The 22090-nt window shown below is 43.2% G+C and overlaps 1 protein-coding gene across 1 annotated transcript in view; it reads left to right on the forward strand.

Moving 5' to 3' along the window:
• Positions 1 to 21654, forward strand: part of LOC123488920 (tripartite motif-containing protein 16-like) — a 30068-nt gene extending 8414 nt beyond the window's left edge. The window contains exons 3-6 of the mRNA XM_045219655.1: positions 19008 to 19241; positions 19506 to 19665; positions 19791 to 19850; positions 20956 to 21654. Of these exons, the coding sequence (XP_045075590.1) occupies positions 19008 to 19241; positions 19506 to 19665; positions 19791 to 19850; positions 20956 to 21479 (978 nt within the window). The 3' untranslated portion in view covers positions 21480 to 21654. The remainder of the gene's footprint in view (positions 1 to 19007; positions 19242 to 19505; positions 19666 to 19790; positions 19851 to 20955) is intronic.
• Positions 21655 to 22090: the final 436 nt, after the last annotated feature.

The following is a 22090-nucleotide window of genomic DNA, read 5'->3' on the forward strand; positions in this document are numbered from 1 at the left end:
GACTGGCTAGGCCACTCCAGGACCTTAATGTGGTTCTTCTTGAGCCACTCCTTTGTTGCCTTGGCCGTGTGTTTTGGGTCATTGTCATGCTGGAATACCCATCCACGACCCATTTTCAATGCCCTGGTTGAGGGAAGGAGGTTCTCACCCAAGATTTGACGGTACATGGCCCCGTCCATCGTCCCTTTGATGCGGTGAAGTTGTCCTGTCCCCTTAGCAGAAAAACACCCCCAAAGCATAATGTTTCCACCTCCATGTTTGACGGTGGGGATGGTGTTCTTGGGGTCATAGGCAACATTCCTCCTCCAAATACCGCGAGTTGAGTTGATGCCAAAGAGCTCCATTTTGGTCTCATATGACCACAACACTTTCACCCAGTTCTCCTCTGAATCATTCAGATGTTCATTGGCAAACTTCAGACGGGCATGTATATGTGCTTTCTTGAGCAGGGGGACCTTGCAGGCGCTGCAGGATTTCAAACCTTCACGGCGTAGTGTGTTACCAATAGTTTTCTTGGTGACTATGGTCCCAGCTGCCTTGAGATCATTGACAAGATACTCCCGTGTAGTTCTGGGCTGATTCCTCACCGTTCTCATTATCATTGCAACTCCACGAGGTGAGATCTTGCATGGAGCCCCAGGCCGAGGGAGATTGACAGTTCTTTTGTGTTTCTTCCATTTGCGAATATTCGCACCAACTGTTGTCACCTTCTCACCAAGCTGCTTGGCGATGGTCTTGTAGCCCATTCCAGCCTTGTGTAGGTCTACAATCTTGTCCCTGACATCCTTGGAGAGCTCTTTGGTCTTGGCCATGGTGGAGAGTTTGGAATCTGATTGATTGTTTGCTTCTGTGGACAGGTGTCTTTTATACAGGTAAAAGCTGAGATTAGGAGCACTCCTTTTAAGGGTGTGCTCCTAATCTCAGCTCGTTACCTGTATAAAAGACACCTGGGAGCCAGAAATCCCTCTGATTTGAGAGGGGATCAAATACTTTTTTCCCTCACTGTAGTGGTTGCGTCCCCCCTTTTTCTTCTGTTGTGTTTTCCCTCTGTGTTCCTTATTGAATATCAATTAACAATTCATCCCCCAAAAAAATCCTATCACGGTTTTGATTTAATCACTTTGGTACTATTTTCACAAGCAGGTGGTACATTTTCACAACTCTTAGTATAAAACTCCAAGCTGGTCATGCTTGTAATGCAGCCAGTCTTTCATTCAAAACCTGTCATTGTGCATTCATTTGGATTGGAAACATCTCTCACCCACAACCATTGATTCAAAATATAAATAAATGTAATGAGAGCATTGGTTTAATCACCAAAACAACTTAAAACTACTCAATTGAAAATATATCATTAACTACCAATAGAAATCACTGCAAGATAAGTGTTTCAAATAACCCTTAGAAGTGCTGAAAGTAATATGCTACAGTACTGTAAAATACACTTCACATTAGGCAATACACTTACATTACCCAACAAAATTGACAGAATCTATCATTTCCATGATATCTGTCCAATGTGTAATCAAAGGTGTGATCAATGATGACATCCTCTACAATCATTCATGGGGATTTATTTTTATTTTTCTGATGTAATTGCAACATACAGTGCTGTCTGTAATTAGATGTGAGACATTAAATGAAACATTAAATGAATGAAAATAAAATAATGTTTAGCACGCATTAATTAGCATCAAGCCTATCTTGAGCATTTGGCCATAAATTATCATCCACATCAGTAAATGTCCTCATTGTTCATGCACCGCTGTAGAAACCTTTCGGCATGTTGAATCAAAGCTTGACATTGGTCTGCATTGATGTCATCACATGCCTCATCCATGGCCAGAAGGAGGGTGGCACGCTCATGGGGATGGCGATCGTACACCTTCCACCTCCATGATGAAAAAAATAATTTAATAAGGTTGAGGAAGGAGAGTACCGGGGCTGGTATAGGGTCACGAATCAGGGAGCGACCTGAAACCATGCCTGGACCACCTCTGAATGGTGGAACCTGACATTGTCCCACACAATGACATACAGTGGGGAGAACAAGTATTTGATACACTGCCGATTTTGCAGGTTTTCCTACTTAGAAAGCATGTAGAGGTCTGTAATTTTTATCATAGGTGCACTTCAACTGTGAGAGACGGAATCTAAAACATAAATCCAGAAAATCACATTGTATGATTTTTAAGTAATTAATTTGCATTTTATTGCATGACATACAGTGGGGGAAAAAAGTATTTAGTCAGCCACCAATTGTGCAAGTTCTCCCACTTAAAAAGATGAGAGAGGCCTGTAATGTTCATCATAGGTACACGTCAACTATGACAGACAAAATGAGAAAAAAAAATCCAGAAAATCACATTGTAGGATTTTTAATGAATTTATTTGCAAATTATGGTGGAAAATAAGTATTTGGTCAATAACAAAAGTTTGTCAATACTTTGTTATATACCCTTTGTTGGCAATGACACAGGTCAAACATTTTCTGTAAGTCTTCACAAGGTTTTCAAACACTGTTGCTGGTATTTTGGCCCATTCCTCCATGCAGATCTCCTCTAGAGCAGTGATGTTTTGGGGCTGTTGCTGGGCAACACAGACTTTCAACTCCCTCCAAAGATTTTCTATGGGGTTGAGATCTGGAGACTGGCTAGGCCACTCCAGGACCTTGAAATGCTTCTTACGAAGCCACTCCTTCGTTGCCCGGGCGGTGTGTTTGGGATTATTGTCATGCTGAAAGACCCTGCCACGTTTCATCTTCAATGCCCTTGCTGATGGAAGGAGGTTTTCACTCAAAATCTCACGATACATGGCCCCATTCAGCCCCAAAGCATGATGTTTCCACCCCCATGCTTCACAGTAGGTATGGTGTTCTTTGGATGCAACTCAGCATTCTTTGTCCTCCAAACACGACGAGTTGAGTTTTTACCAAAAAGTTATATTTTGGTTTCATCTGACCATATGACATTCTCCCAATCCTCTTCTGGATCATCCAAATGCACTCTAGCAAACTTCAGAAGGGCCTGGATATGTACCTGCTTAAGCAGGGGGACACGTCTGGCACTGCAGGATTTGAGTCCCTGGCGGCGTAGTGTGTTCCTGATGGTAGGCTTTGTTACTTTGGTCCCAGCTCTCTGCAGGTCATTCACTAGGTCCCCCGTGTGGTTCTGGGATTTTTGCTCACCGTTCTTGTGATCATTTTGACCCCACGGGTGAGATCTTGCGTGGAGCCCCAGATCGAGGGAGATTATCAGTGGTCTTGTATGTCTTCCATTTCCTAATAATTGCTCCCACAGTTGATTTCTTCAAACCAAGCTGCTTACCTATTGCAGATTCAGTCTTCCCAGCCTGGTGCAGGTCTACAATTTTGTTTCTGGTGTCCTTTGACAGCTCTTTGGTCTTGGCCATAGTGGAGTTTGGAGTGTGACTGTTTGAGGTTGTGGACAGGTGTCTTTTATACTGATAACAAGTTCAAACAGGTGCCATTAATACAGGTAACGAGTGGAGGACAGAGGAGCCTCTTAAAGAAGAAGTTACAGGTCTGTGAGAGCCAGAAATCTTGCTTGTTTGTAGGTGACCAAATACTTATTTTCCACCATAATTTGCAAATAAATTCATTAAAAATCCTACAATATGATTTTCTGGATTTCTTTTTCTCATTTTGTCTGTCATAGTTGACGTGTACCTATGATGAAAATTACAGGCCTCTCTCATCTTTTTTAAGTGGGAGAACTTGCACAATTGGTGGCTGACTAAATACTTTTTTTCCCCCACTGTAAGTATTTGATCACCTACCAACCAGTAACAATTCCGGCTCTCACAGACCTGTTAGTTTTTCTTTAACAAGCCCTCCTGTTCTCCACTCATTACCTGTATTAACTGCACCTGTTTGAACTCGTTACCTGTATAAAAGACACCTGTCCACACACTCAATCAAACAGACTCCAACCTCTCCACAATGGCCAAGATCAGAGAGCTGTGTAAGGACATCAGGGATAAAATTGTAGACCTGCACAAGGCTGGGATGGGCTACAGGACAATAGGCAAGCAGCCTGGTGAGAAGGCAACAACTGTTGGCGCAATTATTAGAAAATGGAAGAAGTTCAAGATGACGGTCAATCAACCTCGGTCTGGGGCTCCTTGCAAGATCTCACCTCGTGGGGCATCAATGATCATGAGGAAGTTGAGGGATCAGCCCAGAACTACACGGCAGGACCTGGTCAATGACCTGAAGAGAGCTGGGACCACAGTCGCAAAGAAAACCATTAGTAACACACTACGCCGTCATGGATTAAAATCCTGCAGCGCACGCAAGGTCCCCCTGCTCAAGCCAGCGCATGTCCAGGCCCGTCTGAAGTTTGCCAATGACCATCTGGATGATCCAGAGGAGGAATGGGAGAAGGTCATGTGGTCTGAAGAGACAAAAAAAGAGCTTTTTGGTCTAAACTCCACTCGCCGTGTTTGGAGGAAGAAGAAGGATGAGTACAAGACAATCCCAACCGTGAAGCATGGAGGTGGAAACATCATTCTTTGGGGATGCTTTTCTGCAAAGGGGACAGGCGACTGCGGGGAGGATGGATGGGGCCATGTATCGCGAGATCTTGGCCAACAACCTCCTTCCCTCAGTAAGAGCATTGAAGATGGGTTGTGGCTGGGTCTTCCAGCATGACAACGACCCGAAACACACAGCCAGGGCAACTAAGGAGTGGCTCCGTAAGAAGCATCTCAAGGTCCTGGAGTGGCCTAGCCAGTCTCCAGACCTGAACCCAATAGAAAATCTTTGGAGGTAGCTGAAAGTCCGTATTGCCCAGCGACAGCCCCGAAACCTGAAGGATCTGGAGAAGGTCTGTATGGAGGAGTGTGCCAAAATCCCTGCTGCAGTGTGTGCAAACCTGGTCAAGACCTACAGGAAACGTATGATCTCTGTAAATGCAAACAAAGGTTTCTGTACCAAATATTAAGTTCTGCTTTTCTGGTGTATCAAATACTTATGTCATGCAATAAAATGCAAATTCATTACTTAAAAATCATCTGCTTTTCTGGATTTTTGTTTTAGATTCCGTCTCTCACAGTTGAAGTGTACCTATGATAAAAATGACAGACCTCTACATGCTTTGTAAGTAGGAAAACCTGCAAAATCGGCAGTCTATCAAATACTTGTTCTCCCCACTGTAGGTGACCCCTTCACCTTGACAGGCCTGCTCCATTTCATTGAGAAACACAATGAGGTGTGCAGCGTGGTAGGATCCAAGTAATGGTCTACGTCCTACCACACCATCTTCAGAGATAGCTGCTGCTCTTGGAAATGTTTCCCCCACGTTGTCCAGGCACTTGGACGGACGCCCGTTGGCAGATGAGGTTCCGCCCACGGCACCCAAGTTTTGGCCAGGTTGAAGCCCGCTTCATCAACAAAGATATACTAGTGATGGTTCACAGCAGCATCAAGCACCATCACCCTCTAAAAATATATTTTGGTTAGTTATTTTTACAGTATACAGGTAAAAGTCAGTAAATTAGAATATTTTGAAAAACTTGATTTATTTCAGTAATTGCATTCAAAAGGTGTAACTTGTACATTATATTTATTCATTGCACACAGACTGATGCATTCAAATGTTTATTTCATTTAATTTTGATGATTTGAAGTGGCAACAAATGAAAATCCAAAATTCCGTGTGTCACAAAATTAGAATATTGTGTAAGGGTTACATTTTGAAGACACCTGGTGCCACAAACTAATCAGCTGATTAACTCAAAACACCTGCAAAGGGCTTTAAATGGTCTCTCAGTCCAGTTCTGAAGCCTACACAAACATGGGGAAGACTTCAGATTTGACAGCTGTCCAAAAGGCGACCATCGACACATTGCACAAGGAGGGAAAGACACAAAGGTTATTGCAGAAGAGGCTGGCTGTTCTCAGAGCTCTGTGTCCAAACACATTAATAGAGAGGCAAAGGGAAGGAAAAACTGTGGTCAGAAAAAGTGTACAAGCGATAGGGATCACCGCGCCTAGTCAAGATTGTGAAAAAAACCCATTCAAAAATGTGGGGAGATTCACAAGGAGTGGACAGCTGCTGGAGTCAGGGCTTCAAGATCCACCACCAAGAGACGCTTGAAAGACATGGGTTTCAACTGCCGCATACCTCGTGTCAAGCCACTGTTGACCAAGAAACAGCGCGAAAAGCGTCTCACCTGGGCTAAGGAAAAAAAAGAGCTGGACTGCTGCTGAGTGGTCTAAAGTCATGTTTTCTGACGAAAGCAAATTTTGCATTTCCTTTGGAAATCGAGGTCCCAGAGTCTGGAGGAAGACAGGAGAGGCACAGGATCCACGTTGCCTGAAGTCTAGTGTAAAGTTTCCACCATCAGTGATGGTTTGGGGTGCCATGTCATCTGCTGGTGTCGGTCCACTCTGTTTCCTGAGATCCAGGGTCAACGCAGCCGTCTACCAGCAAGTTTTAGAGCACTTCATGCTTCCTGCTGCTGACCTGCTCTATGGAGATGGAGATTTCAGGTTCCAACAGGACTTGGCGCCTGCACACAGCGCAAAATCTACCCGTGCCTGGTTTACGGACCATGGTATTTCTGTTCTAAATTGGCCAGCCAACTCCCTGACCTTAGCCCCATAGAAAATCTGTGGGGTATTGTGAAAAAGGAAGATGCAGAATGCCAGACCCAACAACGCAGAAGAGTTGAAGGCCACTATCAGAGCAACCTGGGCTCTCATAACACCTGAGCAGTGCCAGAAACTCATCGACTCCATGCCACGCCGCATTAATGCAGTAATTGAGGCAAAAGGAGCTCCAACCAAGTATTGAGTATTGTACATGCTCATATTTTTCATTTTCATACTTTTCAGTTGGCCAACATTTCTAAAAAATCCCTTTTTGTATTAGCCTTAAGTAATATTCTAATTTTGTGACACACGGAATTTTGGATTTTCATTTGTTGCCACTTCAAATCATCAAAATTAAATGAAATAAACATTTGAATGCATCAGTCTGTGTGCAATGAATAAATATAATGTACAAGTTACACCTTTTGAATGCAATTACTGAAATAAATCAAGTTTTTCAAAATATTCTAATTTACTGACTTTTACCTGTAGTTCCAATATGATATTGTGAAGTAGCATGTGCATTAACAGCAACAGTAATACAGTATATAGTGCTGTACCTGAACATACTCGGCCCACAGTTGTTTCTCTCAGAAGGCACCAGGTAAATGTGTTTCATAGATACCTGGTGCCTCTTCAAAGGGCAGGTGATTGTTGGCATTGGCAAAGGTGTCATCATTCTCCTCAATGGCCTGCTTTATTTCAGACAGACGTATGTCATTCCTGGCCCTCACCATTTCCACCACTGCCCACTCCTGCTGGTCGGTCAGCACACGACCACCACCATGGGGTCTTCTGTCAATTCTGAGGGTAGAACAGAGTATACTGTCAATAGATCATACTGTAAGAATACTGGAACATGTTTTGTGAATTTACTAAGAGTTGTGAAACTTTACCACACACTTGTGAAATAGTATCAAGACAACACTGGGGAACAGGTTGTCTGGAATCCAGTAACAGTGGAAATTGACCCCCTCCTCTCTCTTTGTGAGTTATCAGTGCTCTGTACAGGCAGAAGTTAGTAAGTATGAGACAATCTTTACTATACTGATCGGGTCCATTGAGAGAATACTCACTGAGGTGAAAAGGTTGATTAGAGGCCAGGAGAAGACTGCAGTGAGACGGGTTAAAGGACTCCTGGAGCAACTGGAGCAGGAGATAGCTGAGCTGAGGAAGAGAAGCACTGAGCTGGAGCAGCTCTCACACACAGAGGATCACATCCATTTCCTCCAGGTAACTAAACTGCCTTGTTACATGTGATATGAAGTTGCATTTTTAATAGTGACAGAATTCGAAATGTCTCCTGAGCTGAAGACCAAAGAAGAGTTGTCCCTCCGTCAGTGATATTCAAACACCCTCTCAAAGACAACATACATGTTCTTTCTTTTCCTTATTGGGTTTTGTTGTTCATCTGTCAGACGTCCTCCAGCTGACATTGGATCTGAATACAGCTTATCCAGAACTCAGCCTGCCTGAGGTAAACTGGAAGGTGACAGCCACTGATAAAGCTCAGCCCTATCCTGACTACTGGAGACAGGTGCTGTGTAGAGAGGGCCTGTCTGGAGTCTGCGACTGGGAGGTAGAGTGGGAGAAAAAAAAAATCATTAGACATAGCACATTCTTTGTAGCCTGGTCCCAGATCTGTTAGTGGTCTTGCTAAACAGATGGCATGATAGCACATACAGACTGACACTCAGGCTTCAGACTTTTACTGTCTACCTGATCACCTCTTGGCTGTTGCAATCCTCTGTAATTGTGTCACTATTTCTCTTGATGTCAACTGTAGTACTGGCAAACCAGTCAAATCAGAAACTGGGATCATTGTTGATCCATTTATGTTCAGATGAGAATATCTTTAAATCACCCATGTACATGTATGAATACAAACAATTCAGTTGTCTGAATCAATTACTGAAGCAAAGTGATTTTTCAAAATATAAGTCATCATCATGACATTGGAATTGCTCTACTATTGAATTGATTGACACAATGAATCAGCTATTTCCAGTAATCTATGTACCAATATATATTTAGACAAATAGACGACACATAATACACCCACACATTATATTGGAGTAGGAAGGAACACAAAGGTTGAAGTCTATAACCATCTAAACTGTCTAAAACTGACTGTCAATGAAAAGAATACACAGTCCATACATAAATAAACCAAGTGGAAGTCCAGCGCTACAGGGGACAAAGGTAGTGTAGAGGTCACAACACTGTTTCTATGGAGACTGTTGTGGAGGAGCATTCCATGGTGTCGTAGAATCACAGGCAGGTCTTGTACTGCAGGAGTTTCTCTGCCAGAAGGCTGCTTCCTACTCCTCTACACTGCACCACACTCAGGTCTAGGTACGTGGGACACAGGGGAGGAGAGACTGCTAGGTTGGATCTGTCTCAATACTGTCGTCTGTCTCAATACTGTCGTCTGTCTCAATACTGTCGTCTGTCTCAATACTGTCGTCTGTCTCAACTGCACAGACTATATTGCTACTTTGTTGAGGTCACCTCAAGGGGTCAAGGAAATTCTCCAGTTTGTTTGACTGAAAATGTTGAAGTCCAAGACTGAAAGAACTCTAATGGCTTTATCGTATCTGAAGATTATGCCTTTGTTAAATGTTTTTCATGAAGAAATGGAATGTTGTTTGTGTTAGTATCAAGAGGGAACGTTTTGGGTGTGACGTCACATACAACAGACCGGAAGTGTGTGGTAGACAGGGGAGACTGGGGATTGGCCAGAAGAGGGAGCTTCATTGTTTATAAATAGGGGGGAAAACGAAGAAGAAAGTGAGAACGAGCAGCCATTCTGAGGCGTCGCTCTCCGGGTGTCATGTCACCTGTCACTTATGCTGTAACCTCGTGATTTTAATAAAAGCCTCTAACACGATGCAGCATAAACGGACTCTTTGTTGACAGCAATAATATGCCACCATTCACCCGATACGACAGCTTCCTCTCCTCCTCATGTCCTCTGTCTCATCTACAGTGACTATATTGATACATGAGAGGTTCTCATACTGTACCTGGAAGATATCCACCAGAACACCAGAGTGTTTATGGTCATCAACATGGCTAAGAAGAAGAAGAAATGCTCCAGATTCCCTTCATGCAGTGTGTTTGGGTACAAGTTACCTGTAGTTGGACAGGAGAACAGTGCTATCAGTGGCCATAGGACTGAATCACCATAATGCAGACAGACCCCCATCAACCATTCCAACATGAATGTATGTTCCTCTTCAGTTTCTATGGTTACGATGATGCATCTGTTAGTGAAGCCTTTACCTCCAGAGAGTAGGTAGACCAGCTGGATGATGAGGGCTCTCAGGAAACAGCCCCCTCTGTAGGACAGGGGGAGGAAGTGCAGGGAGATGCCTCTGATATGACTGGGTGTCAGGTGGAAGGAGATCACAGAGCCTGGAACAGAGAAGAGAGGAAGGCTGGGAAGAGAAAGAAGCATTCATTTGGTTCAAACGTCTATTGTCTGTCTCTAATACACCAGTAGGGGGCATCCTAACCCTAGCTTCCAGAGTTCAGAATACTATCCTCCGTGTTGGCAGTTGGTTCCAAAACTCCACATTCTAACTTCATCCTAACTACATATGGTGTCCATTGACATTCGAAATCTCAAACCCAGTTTGTCTCTGTGTACGAACAATATAGCAGCAATAGGTGTGTCAGAAATACGTACTCAGCCAGCCCCAGTAGGATGTACTGGGGAGCCAGCTGGAAGCAGGCCATGGCGGACACCTGGAGCACCTTCCCTGACAGGGCCTGCTCCGTCAGAGGATAGCCCTTCCTGTGGACCTCAGACAGGCCCGCTACCAGGACAGACTGGGCCGCACATGCATGACCCAGCACTGAGAGAGGAGAGGAGGGGAGAGAAACAGACAGAGAGAGAGGGAGAGAGAGACATTAACATTGACTGGCTCATTGATGAGGATGGTATTTGTGCATGTGTGTGTGTCTGTGTGTGTGTGTGTGTCTGTGTGTGTGTGTCATGTATGTGTCTGTGTCTGTGTGTGTCTGTGCGTGTGTGTGTCTCTGTCTGTGAGTCTGTGTGTGTGTGTGTGTGTGTCTGTTTGTCTGTTTGTCTGTCTGTCTGTCCGTGTGTGTGTCTGTGTGTGTCTGTGTGTGTGTGCCGTGTGTGTGCTTACTGATGACTCTGTCAGGGGAGAAGGGTGTTGTGATCTCCACATTAATCTAGGTAACCAAATCAGTTAGTCACTGAGAGACGATATATCAACACAGAGATGGGCAAAATATACTGTACATCAAAAATGGATCTTGTTAAAAATACCAGATACTCTAAAGAGTAATGTATCAAACTAAAATATAAAAATACTTTTGTAGTTGTATGTAGATAAAATACAAATACATACAGGTAAATACATTTGCTAGTACACACCTTCACTTCAACAACATTCTCAGTGACGGAAGAAAACAGCTTTTAACTTTCTATGACTGTGATATGAGATTGTTCATCTACCTTAGTTGAATGTACTGATGGTAAGTCTCTGGATATACTGTGATATGAGGTTGTTTATCTACCTTAGTTGAATGTACTGATGGTAAGTCTCTCTGGATAGGAGTCTCTGCTAAATGACTAAAATGACAATGTAAAAATGAACAATTGCAAAGCACACTGGGTATTATTATTGGCCTTCTTTTGGGTGCAGAGCTCATTATTATAATATCCAGCATGCTTTTCAACTGTTCTTTTTACGTGTTTATTTAGTTCATTTAGCAGACGCTCTTATCACTCCATAGTGCTATCAGACTTCTGATACCAATGCAGGGTGAAAGAGGGGCCACAAGATGTGAACCGCTATAAAAATGGTATAGAAAAGTATTTTGTATTTTCAAAATACATTGGAGTGTAGTTCATCCCAGCATAATTCAAATGACTAAATACTCAGAAGTAATTAATATATGTATTTCAAATGCATGTAACATAAATACAAACTATCTCTGCCGACTACCAAAAAATATGTCACACTTCCTTATCAAAGAAACCACACCCCCCTCTACATACAGAGTACACATTTTTGTCATTTACTAGTCACTTTATCAAACCATAGTGCCATCAGACTTCTGATACCAATGCAGGATGAAAGGGGAACACAAAATGTCCAACCCCTATAAAGAATGGTATAGAAAAATATGTTGTATTTTACAACAACAAAATGTTTTTACAAATTACAGGTCTCAAAAGTATCTTGTTCCAAATACATAGGATTGTAGTTCAGGCCAGTGCAATACAAATGACAAAATAGTAAAAAGTCATTGAAATATGTATTTCAAATACGTATAACAGAGATACTGCCCATCTCTGTCTCCACATTATCTTCTGTAACATGTTGAAGGGAATGCCTGCTGTTGGAAGTGTACTCCACCCTAAAGCCACTCTCCAATTAGGGCCACATCCTAGTTAAGCAGTACACCTTGCTGCAGTCAACACTCTATGCCCGTTTGGTGAGCCACCATGCGGCTGGTGGGTCTCCAACCCAGCCACTATCTCAAAGACTATGGACCTCTTGATGAACTCTTTTGATGTAGTTTTGATTGGTATGGTGGCCAAAGACATTTCAGTTATAGTTTTGACTTAAAGGGATACTTCAGAATGTTGTCAATGAAGCCCTATATTTACTTCCCCAGTCAGATGAACTTGTGGATAACATTTGTTTAACGTAGTTATTGTGTGAAGAAGATATAATGAAGAAAACATTCTGCCAGTAAAACTTTATTAGAACAGTTTGTCGCAACAAGTTCCTCTTTCTGGTCCTCTGTCTAAACCAACTGTTCTAGGAGGAGTGTCAAAAGAGCTTCTGGGTGAGGGGCAGCATCCTGTTGTTGATCCTCTGTCTAAACCAACTGTTCTAGGAGGAGTGTCAAAAGAGCTTCTTGACGAGGGGCAGCATCCTGTTGTTGAGATAGAAGTCACAACAGCTCAGCATTAGGGTTGAAAACTGAGATGTGTCAGTTCTCAGAACCCTGTTCCGAGAACTGAAACAACACCCTGATCTCTTGAGTTTGTAAGTGATTACCCAGTCATTATGCTCTGAGGAGGGCTAGGTATTTTATTTTGCCTTTTCAATGCCTTTTCAAAGTGATTTGTGAAACATTTATTTTTAATAAACCTCCAGGACATTTTCCTGTTTAAACCGGTCCTTTGCCTCCAGTGTCCTGGTCCTAAAAACCCCCTGCAGACAGAGTATTCTACTACCACGGATGGGTAGAAATTACTATATACAATTACAAAATACAGATACAAAATACCATCAAGATCAATGTATCAAAATACACTACTAAATACTTGTATTTTGTAATGTATTTAATTAAATGTAATGTATTCATTTTAAATACAAAAATACATTTGCAAGTAACCGGTCCGAACAGCAACAACATTCTCAGTAACGGTGACAAAACCTTTTTCTTGCTATGACAGTGATACTGTATTTTGCTATCTACCTTAGTTAAGCAAGCCAGTCTGGATAAGCTAAATGACTAAAATGTAAATGTATATGTGAAAATGAACATACCAAATTAACTGTAAAGCACACTGGGTATTATTATTGGCCATGTTTAGGGGGTGGAGCTCTTTAGAATAATACTCAGCATGCTTTGCAATTATTCATTTTTACATCGACATTTACATTTTAGTCATTTAGCAGACACACTTATCCAGGGTGACTTTTAATTAGTGCCTTCATCTTAAGACAGCTAGGTAGAGACAACAAAATATTACAATCATATCAAGTACATTTTTCCCTCAACAAAGTATTTATCAACATTTTTACATATACATTTATATTTAGTTCATTTAACACAACTAATCTTCTCCTTTCCCCCTTCTGATAACCAGGTGGCGAATCGCATCTCTGCATGTCTGGCAGACATATCAGTATGGATGACGGATCACCACCTCAAGCTGAACCCTGGCAAGACGGAGCTGCTCTTCCTCCCGGGGAAGGACTGCCCGTTCCATGATCTCGCCATCATGGTTGACAACTCCGCTGTGTCCTCCTCCCAGAGTGCGAAGAGCCTAGGCGTGACCCTGGACAACACCCTGTCGTTCTCCGCCAACATCAAGGCGGTGACCCGCTCCTGCAGGTTCATGCTCTACAACATTCGGAGAGTACGACCCTGCCTTACACAGGAAGCGGCACAGGTCCTAATCCAGGCACTTGTCATCTCCCGTCTGGACTACTGCAACTCGCTGTTGGCTGGCCTCCTGCCTGTGCCATTAAACCCCTACAACTCATCCAGAATGCCGCAGCCCGTCCTGGTGTTCAACCTTCCCAAGTTCTCTCACGTCACCCCCCTCCTCCGCACACTCCACTGGCTTCCAGTTGAAGCTCGCATCCGCTACAAGACCATGGTGCTTGCCTATGGAGCAGTGAGGGGAACGGCACCTCTGTACCTTCGGGCTCTGATCAGTCCCTACACCCAAACGAGGGCATTGCGTTCATCCACCTCTGGCCTGCTGGCTCCCTTCCTCTGCGGAAGCATAGTTCCCCGCTCAGCCCAGTCAAAACTGTTCGCTGCTCTGGCACCCCAATGGTGGAACAAGCTCCCTCACGACGCCAGGACAGCGGAGTCACTCACCACCTTCCGGAGACATTTGAAACCCCACCTCTTTAAGGAATACCTGGGATAGGATAAAGTAATCCTTCTACACCCCCAAAAAAATTGTAAAGTGGTTATCCCACTGGCTATAGGGTGAACGCACCAATTGGTGAGTCGCTCTGGATAAGAGCGTCTGCTAAATGACGTAAATGTGCCCTTGAGCAAGGCACTTAACCCTAAGTGCTCCTGTAAGTCGCTCTGGATAAGAGCGTCTGCTAAATGACTAAAATGTAAATGTAAAATGTAACAGACGTTCTTATCACACCATAGTGCTATCAGACTTCTGATACCAATGCAGGGTGAAAGGGGGGCCACAACATGTGAACCGCTATGATAAATGGTGTAGAAAAGTATTTAGTATTTATTTGGAAAATAAAAAACACAAAATGCATTGGAGTGTAGTTCAGCCCAGTGTAATTCTAATGACAAATTATTCAGAAGTAATTAAAATACGTATTTCAAATACATGTAACATAAATACTAACCATCTCTGCCTACTACCCAACACTCTGTCACGCTTCCTCATCAAATAAACCACATCCACTCTACATACAGAGTTCACAGTCAAGTAGGAAGCCACTTCCTGTCCTCTGGTGTAGAGTTCCATGAAACAGAAAGTAATCTTTGACACTGAACAGAAAGTCATCTTTGACACTGATATTGCTTAACCTACGGGAGAGAGCACCAAAATGGCAGAGAATCAGGAACTGTTCTGTTGCTCCATCTGTCTGGATCTACTGAAGGATCCGGTGACTACTGCCTGTGGACACAGCTACTGTATGGGCTGTATTAAAGAATGCTGGGATCAGGATTATCTGAAAGGTGTCTACAGCTGTCCGCAGTGCAGACAGACCTTCAGACCAAGGCCTGTTCTGAAGAGAAACATCGTGCTGGCTGAAGTGGTGGAGAAACTGAAGAAGACAGGACTCAGGCTGCTTCCCCTCCTGCTCTGTGCTATGCTGGACCTGGAGATGTGACGTGTGATGTCTGCACTGGGACCAAAAAGCAGAAAGCCCTCATGTCCTGTCTGGTGTGTCTGGCCTTTTACTGTGAGACTCACCTCCAACCTCACTATGAATCTCCTGCTTTCAAGAAGCACAAGCTGGTCAAAGCCACCGCACAACTACAGGAGAAGATCTGCTCTCATCATGACAAACTGCTGGAGGTTTACTGTCGTACCGATCAGCAGTGTATCTGTCTGCTGAGTGTGACGGATGAACATAAAGGCCATGATACAGTGTCAGCTGCAGCAGAGAGGACTGAGAAACAGGTAAGACCAGAACAACTTGTTGGTGACTGTCTGATTAACAAATAATTAAAGGTCGATCCAAGGCAGACCAAATATGAACACAAACCTTGAGTATATAGATATGTTAACCCAGATTCTTCAAATGCGTCACCATTTTCTAAAGTCTGTTCTGAACAAACAGAGTAAAAACTCAAACGGAAGACTAGAAAAATCTCAAACCAAGTTTATTCACCCACTGGGTCATACAGCTGCAAAGACAATGTATGATTACACAAGCACATATACAGTGGGGAAAAAATGTATTTAGTCAGCCACCAATTGTGCAAGTTCTCCCACTTAAAAAGATGAGAGAGGCCTGTAATTTTCATCATAGGTACACGTCAACTATGACAGACAAATTGAGAAAAAAAAATCCAGAAAATCCCATTGTAGGATTTTTAATGAATTTATTTACAAATTATGGTGGAAAATAAGTATCTGGTCACCTACAAACAAGCAAGATTTCTGGCTCTCACAGACCTGTAACTTCTTCTTTAAGAGGCTCCTCTGTCCTCCACTAGTTACCTGTATTAATGGCACCTGTTTGAACTTGTTATCAGTATAAAAGACACCTGTCCACAACCTCAAACAGTCACACTCCAAACTTCACAATGGCCAAGACCAAAGAGCTGTCAAAGGACACCAAAAACAAAATTGTAGACCTGCACCAGGCTGGGAAGGCTGAATCTGCAATAGGTAAGCAGCTTGGCTTGAAGAAATCAACTGTGGGAGCAATTATTAGGAAATGGAAGACATACAAGACCACTGATAATCTCCCTCGATCTGGGGCTCCACGCAAGATCTCACCCCGTGGGAGTCAAAATGATCACAAGAACGGTGAGCAAAAAATCCCAGAACCACACGGGGGGGACCTAGTGAATGACCTGCAGAGAGCTGGGACCAAAGTAACAAAGCCAACCATCAGTAACACACTACGCCGCCAGGGACTCAAATCCTGCAGTGCAAGACGTGTCCCCCTGCTTAAGCCAGTATATGTCCAGGCCCGTCTGAAGTGCATTTGGATGATCCAGAATAGGATTGGGAGAATGTCATATGGTCAGATGAAACCAAAATATAACTTTTTGGTAAAAACTCAACTCGTCATGTTTGGAGGACAAAGAATGCTGAGTTGCATCCAAAGAACACCATACCTACTGTGAAGCATGGGGTTGGAAACATCATGCTTTGGGGCTGTTTTTCTGCAAAGGGACCAGGACGACTGATCCGGTAAAGGGAAAGAATGAATGGGGCCATGTATCGTGAGATTTTGAGTGAAACCCTCCTTCCATCAGCAAGGGCATTGAAGATGAAACGTGGCTGGGTCTTTCAGCATGACAATGATCCCAAACACACCGCCCGAGCAATGAAGGAGTGGCTTCGTAAGAAGCATTTCAAGGTCCTGGAGTGGCTCTAGCCAGTCTCCAGATCTCAACCCCATAGAAAATCTTTGGAGGGAGTTGAAAGTCTGTGTTGCCCAGCGACAGCCCCAAAACATCACTGCTCTAGAGGAGATCTGCATGGAGGAATGGGCCAAAATACCAGCAACAGTGTGTGAAAACCTTGTGAAGACTTACAGAAAACGTTTGACCTGTGTCATTGCCAACAAAGGGTATATAACAAAGTATTGAGAAACTTTTTGTTATTGACCAAATACTTATTTTCCACCATCATATGCCAATAAATTCATTAAAAAATCCTACAATGTGATTTTCTGGATTTTTTTCTCATTTTGTCTGTCATAGTTGACGTGTACCTATGATGAAAATTACAGGCCTCTCTCATCTTTTTAAGTGGGAGAACTTGCACAATTGGTGGCTGACTAAATACTTTTTTTCCCCACTGTATTTATAACCTCCTACTAGGCTGGGTCAACTCCTTACACGTCTAGACAGCCATGCATCTCTGTTGCTAGGCAGGAAATTAATTGGTTCCTCTCACTGGTGTAGTCATGGCCCTGCCTGATGCTAGAACCTTCGTGGGCGTGGAAGTGGAAGTGTGTGAGATAGAACTGTAGTAGAAGGGTCGTTGGGGTGGGCCCCTCTGGCCCCCCTCCCAGAGGTTTCTTCTCACTTCATCTGTTGACTTGACCTTCTGCAGCTGGCCTGCCTTATCAGAAACTGAAACTAGACTGTTGCACTTTGGCTCCCTCTTTAGGAACATTGATATTCAACACTAACATGTTTGAACAGAATATTTCTGCACTTCCTCTTGTCTCACTCAGTAACTTTCCATACACCAAGTTCCTATTCACCCTTCATTGACCTCAACATATACATTCCTTATACATGTAATGTAATCAATAAGTTATAGTATGGTAACATGAATAAGTATCAACAAGTCAAACACCATTATCATTCGTTATCAAACACCATTATCATTCGTTATCAAACACCCAATGAGCTCATTGTTTTGTGCACTGTTAAAACTATAATCATTCACATAACAATATAATAATATAATTTCACACAAACACTTCCTCAACATATTAATCCCTATCTTCTATGGGCCCTATGTCCCATTACTATACTATTGATCTACTGGACAAATAAAGCTTGATAGCTCATTGAAGAGTGATTCTCCACAGAGGCAGCTGGGAATGAGTCAGCAGAAGGTCCAGCAGAGATTCCAGGAAAGAGAGAAGGAGCTCCAACAGGCTGTAAAGTCTCTCAAGGTGAGTATTGTTGACCAGAGGAGATGCATAATTTCACTTCTCTCCTCCAGTCAGAGAGAGGGAGAGGGGCCCTTATCCAATCCCACTGAACCCACTGTTGGGAACAGGCTGTCTGGACCCCTTTCAGAGAATATACTGCATTTTTACATTTACATTTTTAGTCATTTAGCAGACGCTCTTATCCAGAGCGACTTACAGTTAGTGAGTGCATACATTATTTTAATATTTTTTTATTTTGCATACTGGCCCCTGTGGGAATCGAACCCACAACCCTGGCGTTGCAAACGCCATGCTCTACCAACTGAGCTACATCCCTGCCGGCCATTCCCTCCCCTACCCTGGACGACGCTGGGCCAATTGTGCGCCGCCCTATGGGTCTCCCGGTCACGGCCGGCTACGACAGAGCCTGGATTCGAACCAGGATCTAGTGGCACAGCTAGCACTGCAATGCAGTGCCTTAGACCACTGTGCCACTCGGGAGAGTGCTTAATTTAACCAATGGAAATGAATGAGGGAAAGTTAAGTGAGGTGGAAGGTGTGGTGAAGAGCTCAGAACCAGAGCCTGGCATCAATGCACATGATGATGAAGAATCTGGTGCAGTAGGAGTTAGGGTATAGGTGGAGGGTGCTCTATAAGCTCCCAGTGCTGGAAAGGTCAGGGGTCCTCCAGTGGAGGGTATTACATGGAGCCCTGGACACCAATAGCTGGTTGGCTCGGGTTGACCTGGGAGTTGGGGAGGGGTGTCCTCTTTCTGCAATGACAGACTCTCTCTCTCTCTCTCTCTCTCTCTCTCTCTCTCCAGCGCTCTGCACAGGCAGCAGTGGAGTACAGTGATAAGATTTTTACTGAGCTGATCTGCTCCATTGAGAGAAGGTGCTCTGAGGTGAAGGAGCTGATCAGAGCCCAAGAGAATGCTCAAGTGAGTCAAGCTGAAGGACTCCTGGAGCAACTGAAGCAGAATATAGCTGAGCTGAGGAAGAGAAGCACTGAGCTGGAGAAGCTCTCACACACAGAGGATCACATCCATTTCCTCCAGGTATTTAAACTGCCTTGTTACATGTGATATGAAATTAAAACTCTATGTGAAACTCTCAATAATTTGGTTCTGTTCTGTTCTGTTCTCTCTCTCTCTCTCTCTCTCTCTCTCTCTCTCTCTCTCTCTCTCTCTCTCTCTCTCTCTCTCTCTCTCTCTCTCTCTCTCTCTCTCTGTCTCTGTCTCTGTCTCTGTCTCTGTCTCTGTCTCTGTCTCTGTCTCTGTCTCTGTCTCTGTCTCTCTCTCTCTCTCTCTCTCTCTCTCCAGAGTTATCAGTCTCTCTCCAGTACCAGTGTATCTTCAGACTTACCCAGCATCGTTGTCCGTCCTCTTCAGTACTTTGGAGATGTGAGTAAGACTGTGTCTGAACTGAGAGAGAAACTAGAAGACGTCCTTAAAGGAGAATGGACCAAGATCTCCACTACAGGTGTGTTGAAAATAATAAGAACATCAACTTTAGACCATTGAAAGTTCCCTACTAGTCATAAACATGTGGAATATGGTATGATGATAACATTCCCTCTCTCTGTGAATGTGTTTGTGTGTCTGTAGTGAATATAGTGGATGTTGTACTGCCTCCAGAGCCCAAGACCAGAGAACAGTTCTTACAATGTGAGTCTCTTTATTCTGTATTAACCTACAGTCTCTTTATTCTGAATTAACCTACAGTCTCTTTATTCTGAGTTATCCTACAGTCTCTTTATTCTGAATTAACCTTCAGTCTCTTTATTCTGGATTATCCTTCAGTCTCTATTGGAGACAGTTTTGTTTTTCCTTGGTTATGCAAATATTTGTTTATTAGATCATGTGGCTCGTTGTTCATTTATTTTATTTATTCAACCTTTATTTAACCAGGAAAAGCCCGCTGAGACTCAAAGTCTCTTTTTCAAGGGAGACCTGACCAAGAAGGCAGCAGCATTCAATACAACATTACAACATTCAATACAATCAGCACAACAATACTATCTGGCCTACAGCAAACATTTCCACTCCTCCTGAACACTTTTAAAAAAACCAGTTTTAAACTAACTGAGGGGCACTAGTATATCTAGTTACATACTTTGCAGACAATTCCATGCATATGGTGCACAATAGGAGAATGCAGTGTAACTGGGTAACGGTCCTGGGGACTTTAAGTAGTAACCACCTCTTAGACTGTGTCTGGTAACTGATAGTGGTGAAGTACAGGTGGGCACGCCTCCATCCGCCTCCACCCAGATAGGCTCATATTGGGTATATAGAGACAGGAAGTAAGGCCTCCAGCTATTGCAAATGTTTGGGAGACTGGGATGGCATACATGTTTTGAACCACACCTTTTTACCTGGAATATTGGAATATTTGTTAACCTTGCACTTTTCCTTTTGGATTCTACAAATAAATGTTTTCAGTTTTGTTCATCAAGCCATCATTTTCATTTTGGATTCGTTGGATTTACTGGATGTGTCTCAAACTTTAACTGGGTTTTCCCACGTCGATCCGAAAGCCGCTACAGTCTCTTTTTACTGTAACTGTCTCTTTTTACTGACACTCCTAACAATCCCTCTAGAAATATATAGCAATAGTAGATCTAATCAACGACTGGGGATCTATCTGACTCCTCATATTTCTCTGATTTGATCTCTGCTGTGCTCTAATCAAAGACAGGGTAGATACAGTATCTGACTTAACTTATTGTTCTAACTCCCCTCATTGGTCTCTGCTCTGCTCTTCTCCCAGATTCCTGTCAGCTCACACTGGACCCAAACACAGCACACACACGCCTCTCTCTGTCTGAAGGGAACAGAAAGGTGACCTATACAGGCCAAGTCCAACCATATCCTGATCATCCAGACAGATTCACAAACGACTTGATGGTTCTGTGTAGAGAGGGTCTGTCTGGACGCTGTTACTGGGAGGTGGAGTCGAGTGGGGAGTGTGTTGTTACAGCAGTCTCATATAAAGACATCAGCAGAACAGAGAGAGTTAATACATTTGGACTCAATGACAAGTCCTGGAGTTTACACTACTATAGTGGTGGTTATTGGTTCAGACACAATAGTGTTAGGACTAAAGTATCAGGCCCTCAGTCCTCCAGAGTAGGAGTGTACCTGGATCACAAGGCAGGTACTCTGTCCTTCTACAGCGTCTCTGACACAATGACCCTCCTCCACAGAGTCCAGACCACATTCACTCAGCCCCTCTATCCTGGGGTTTCTATTGATTGTCTTGTCTCTGGTACTGCTGAGCTGGTTAAACTGTAGTAGGGGCCCACTTAATGAATATAAATGATATTTTCTGATATTTCTTCAAATGTAATGTTTTAATCTTGTACATCAACATTCTATCCTGGGTTTTATCTCCGTAATAGTACTGCTTTTTACCTTTATTTAACTAGGCAAGTCAGTTAAGAACAAATTCTTATTTACAATGACGGCCTACCAAAAGGCAAAAGGCCTCCTGCGGGGACGTGCGCTAATGTGATTAGCATGACTGTTGTAAGTAACAGCAAACTTTCCAGGACATAGACATGTCTTATATGGGCAGAAAGCTTAAATTCTTGTTAATCTAACTGCACTGTCCAATTTACAGTAGCTATTATAGTGAAAAAATACCATGATATTGTTTGAGTGCACAGCAACAACAATCTTATCACGGCAACTGGTTTGATACATTCACCTCTGAAGGTAAATAATGTACTTACATTCAGTAATCTTGCTCTGATTTGTCATCATAAGGGTCGCAGAGATAAAATGTAGCATAGTTTTGTTTGATAAAATCAATTTTTATATTCAAATGTAGGAACTGGGTTCTACAGTTTGAACCCCTGCTGTCTCTGGCTCTACACCCACCCCGCCCGGCCATCTAGATGTGT

Source organism: Coregonus clupeaformis, unplaced genomic scaffold (assembly GCF_020615455.1).
Source record: "Coregonus clupeaformis isolate EN_2021a unplaced genomic scaffold, ASM2061545v1 scaf2581, whole genome shotgun sequence".
In the NCBI taxonomy this organism is placed as follows: Eukaryota; Metazoa; Chordata; class Actinopteri; order Salmoniformes; family Salmonidae; genus Coregonus; species Coregonus clupeaformis.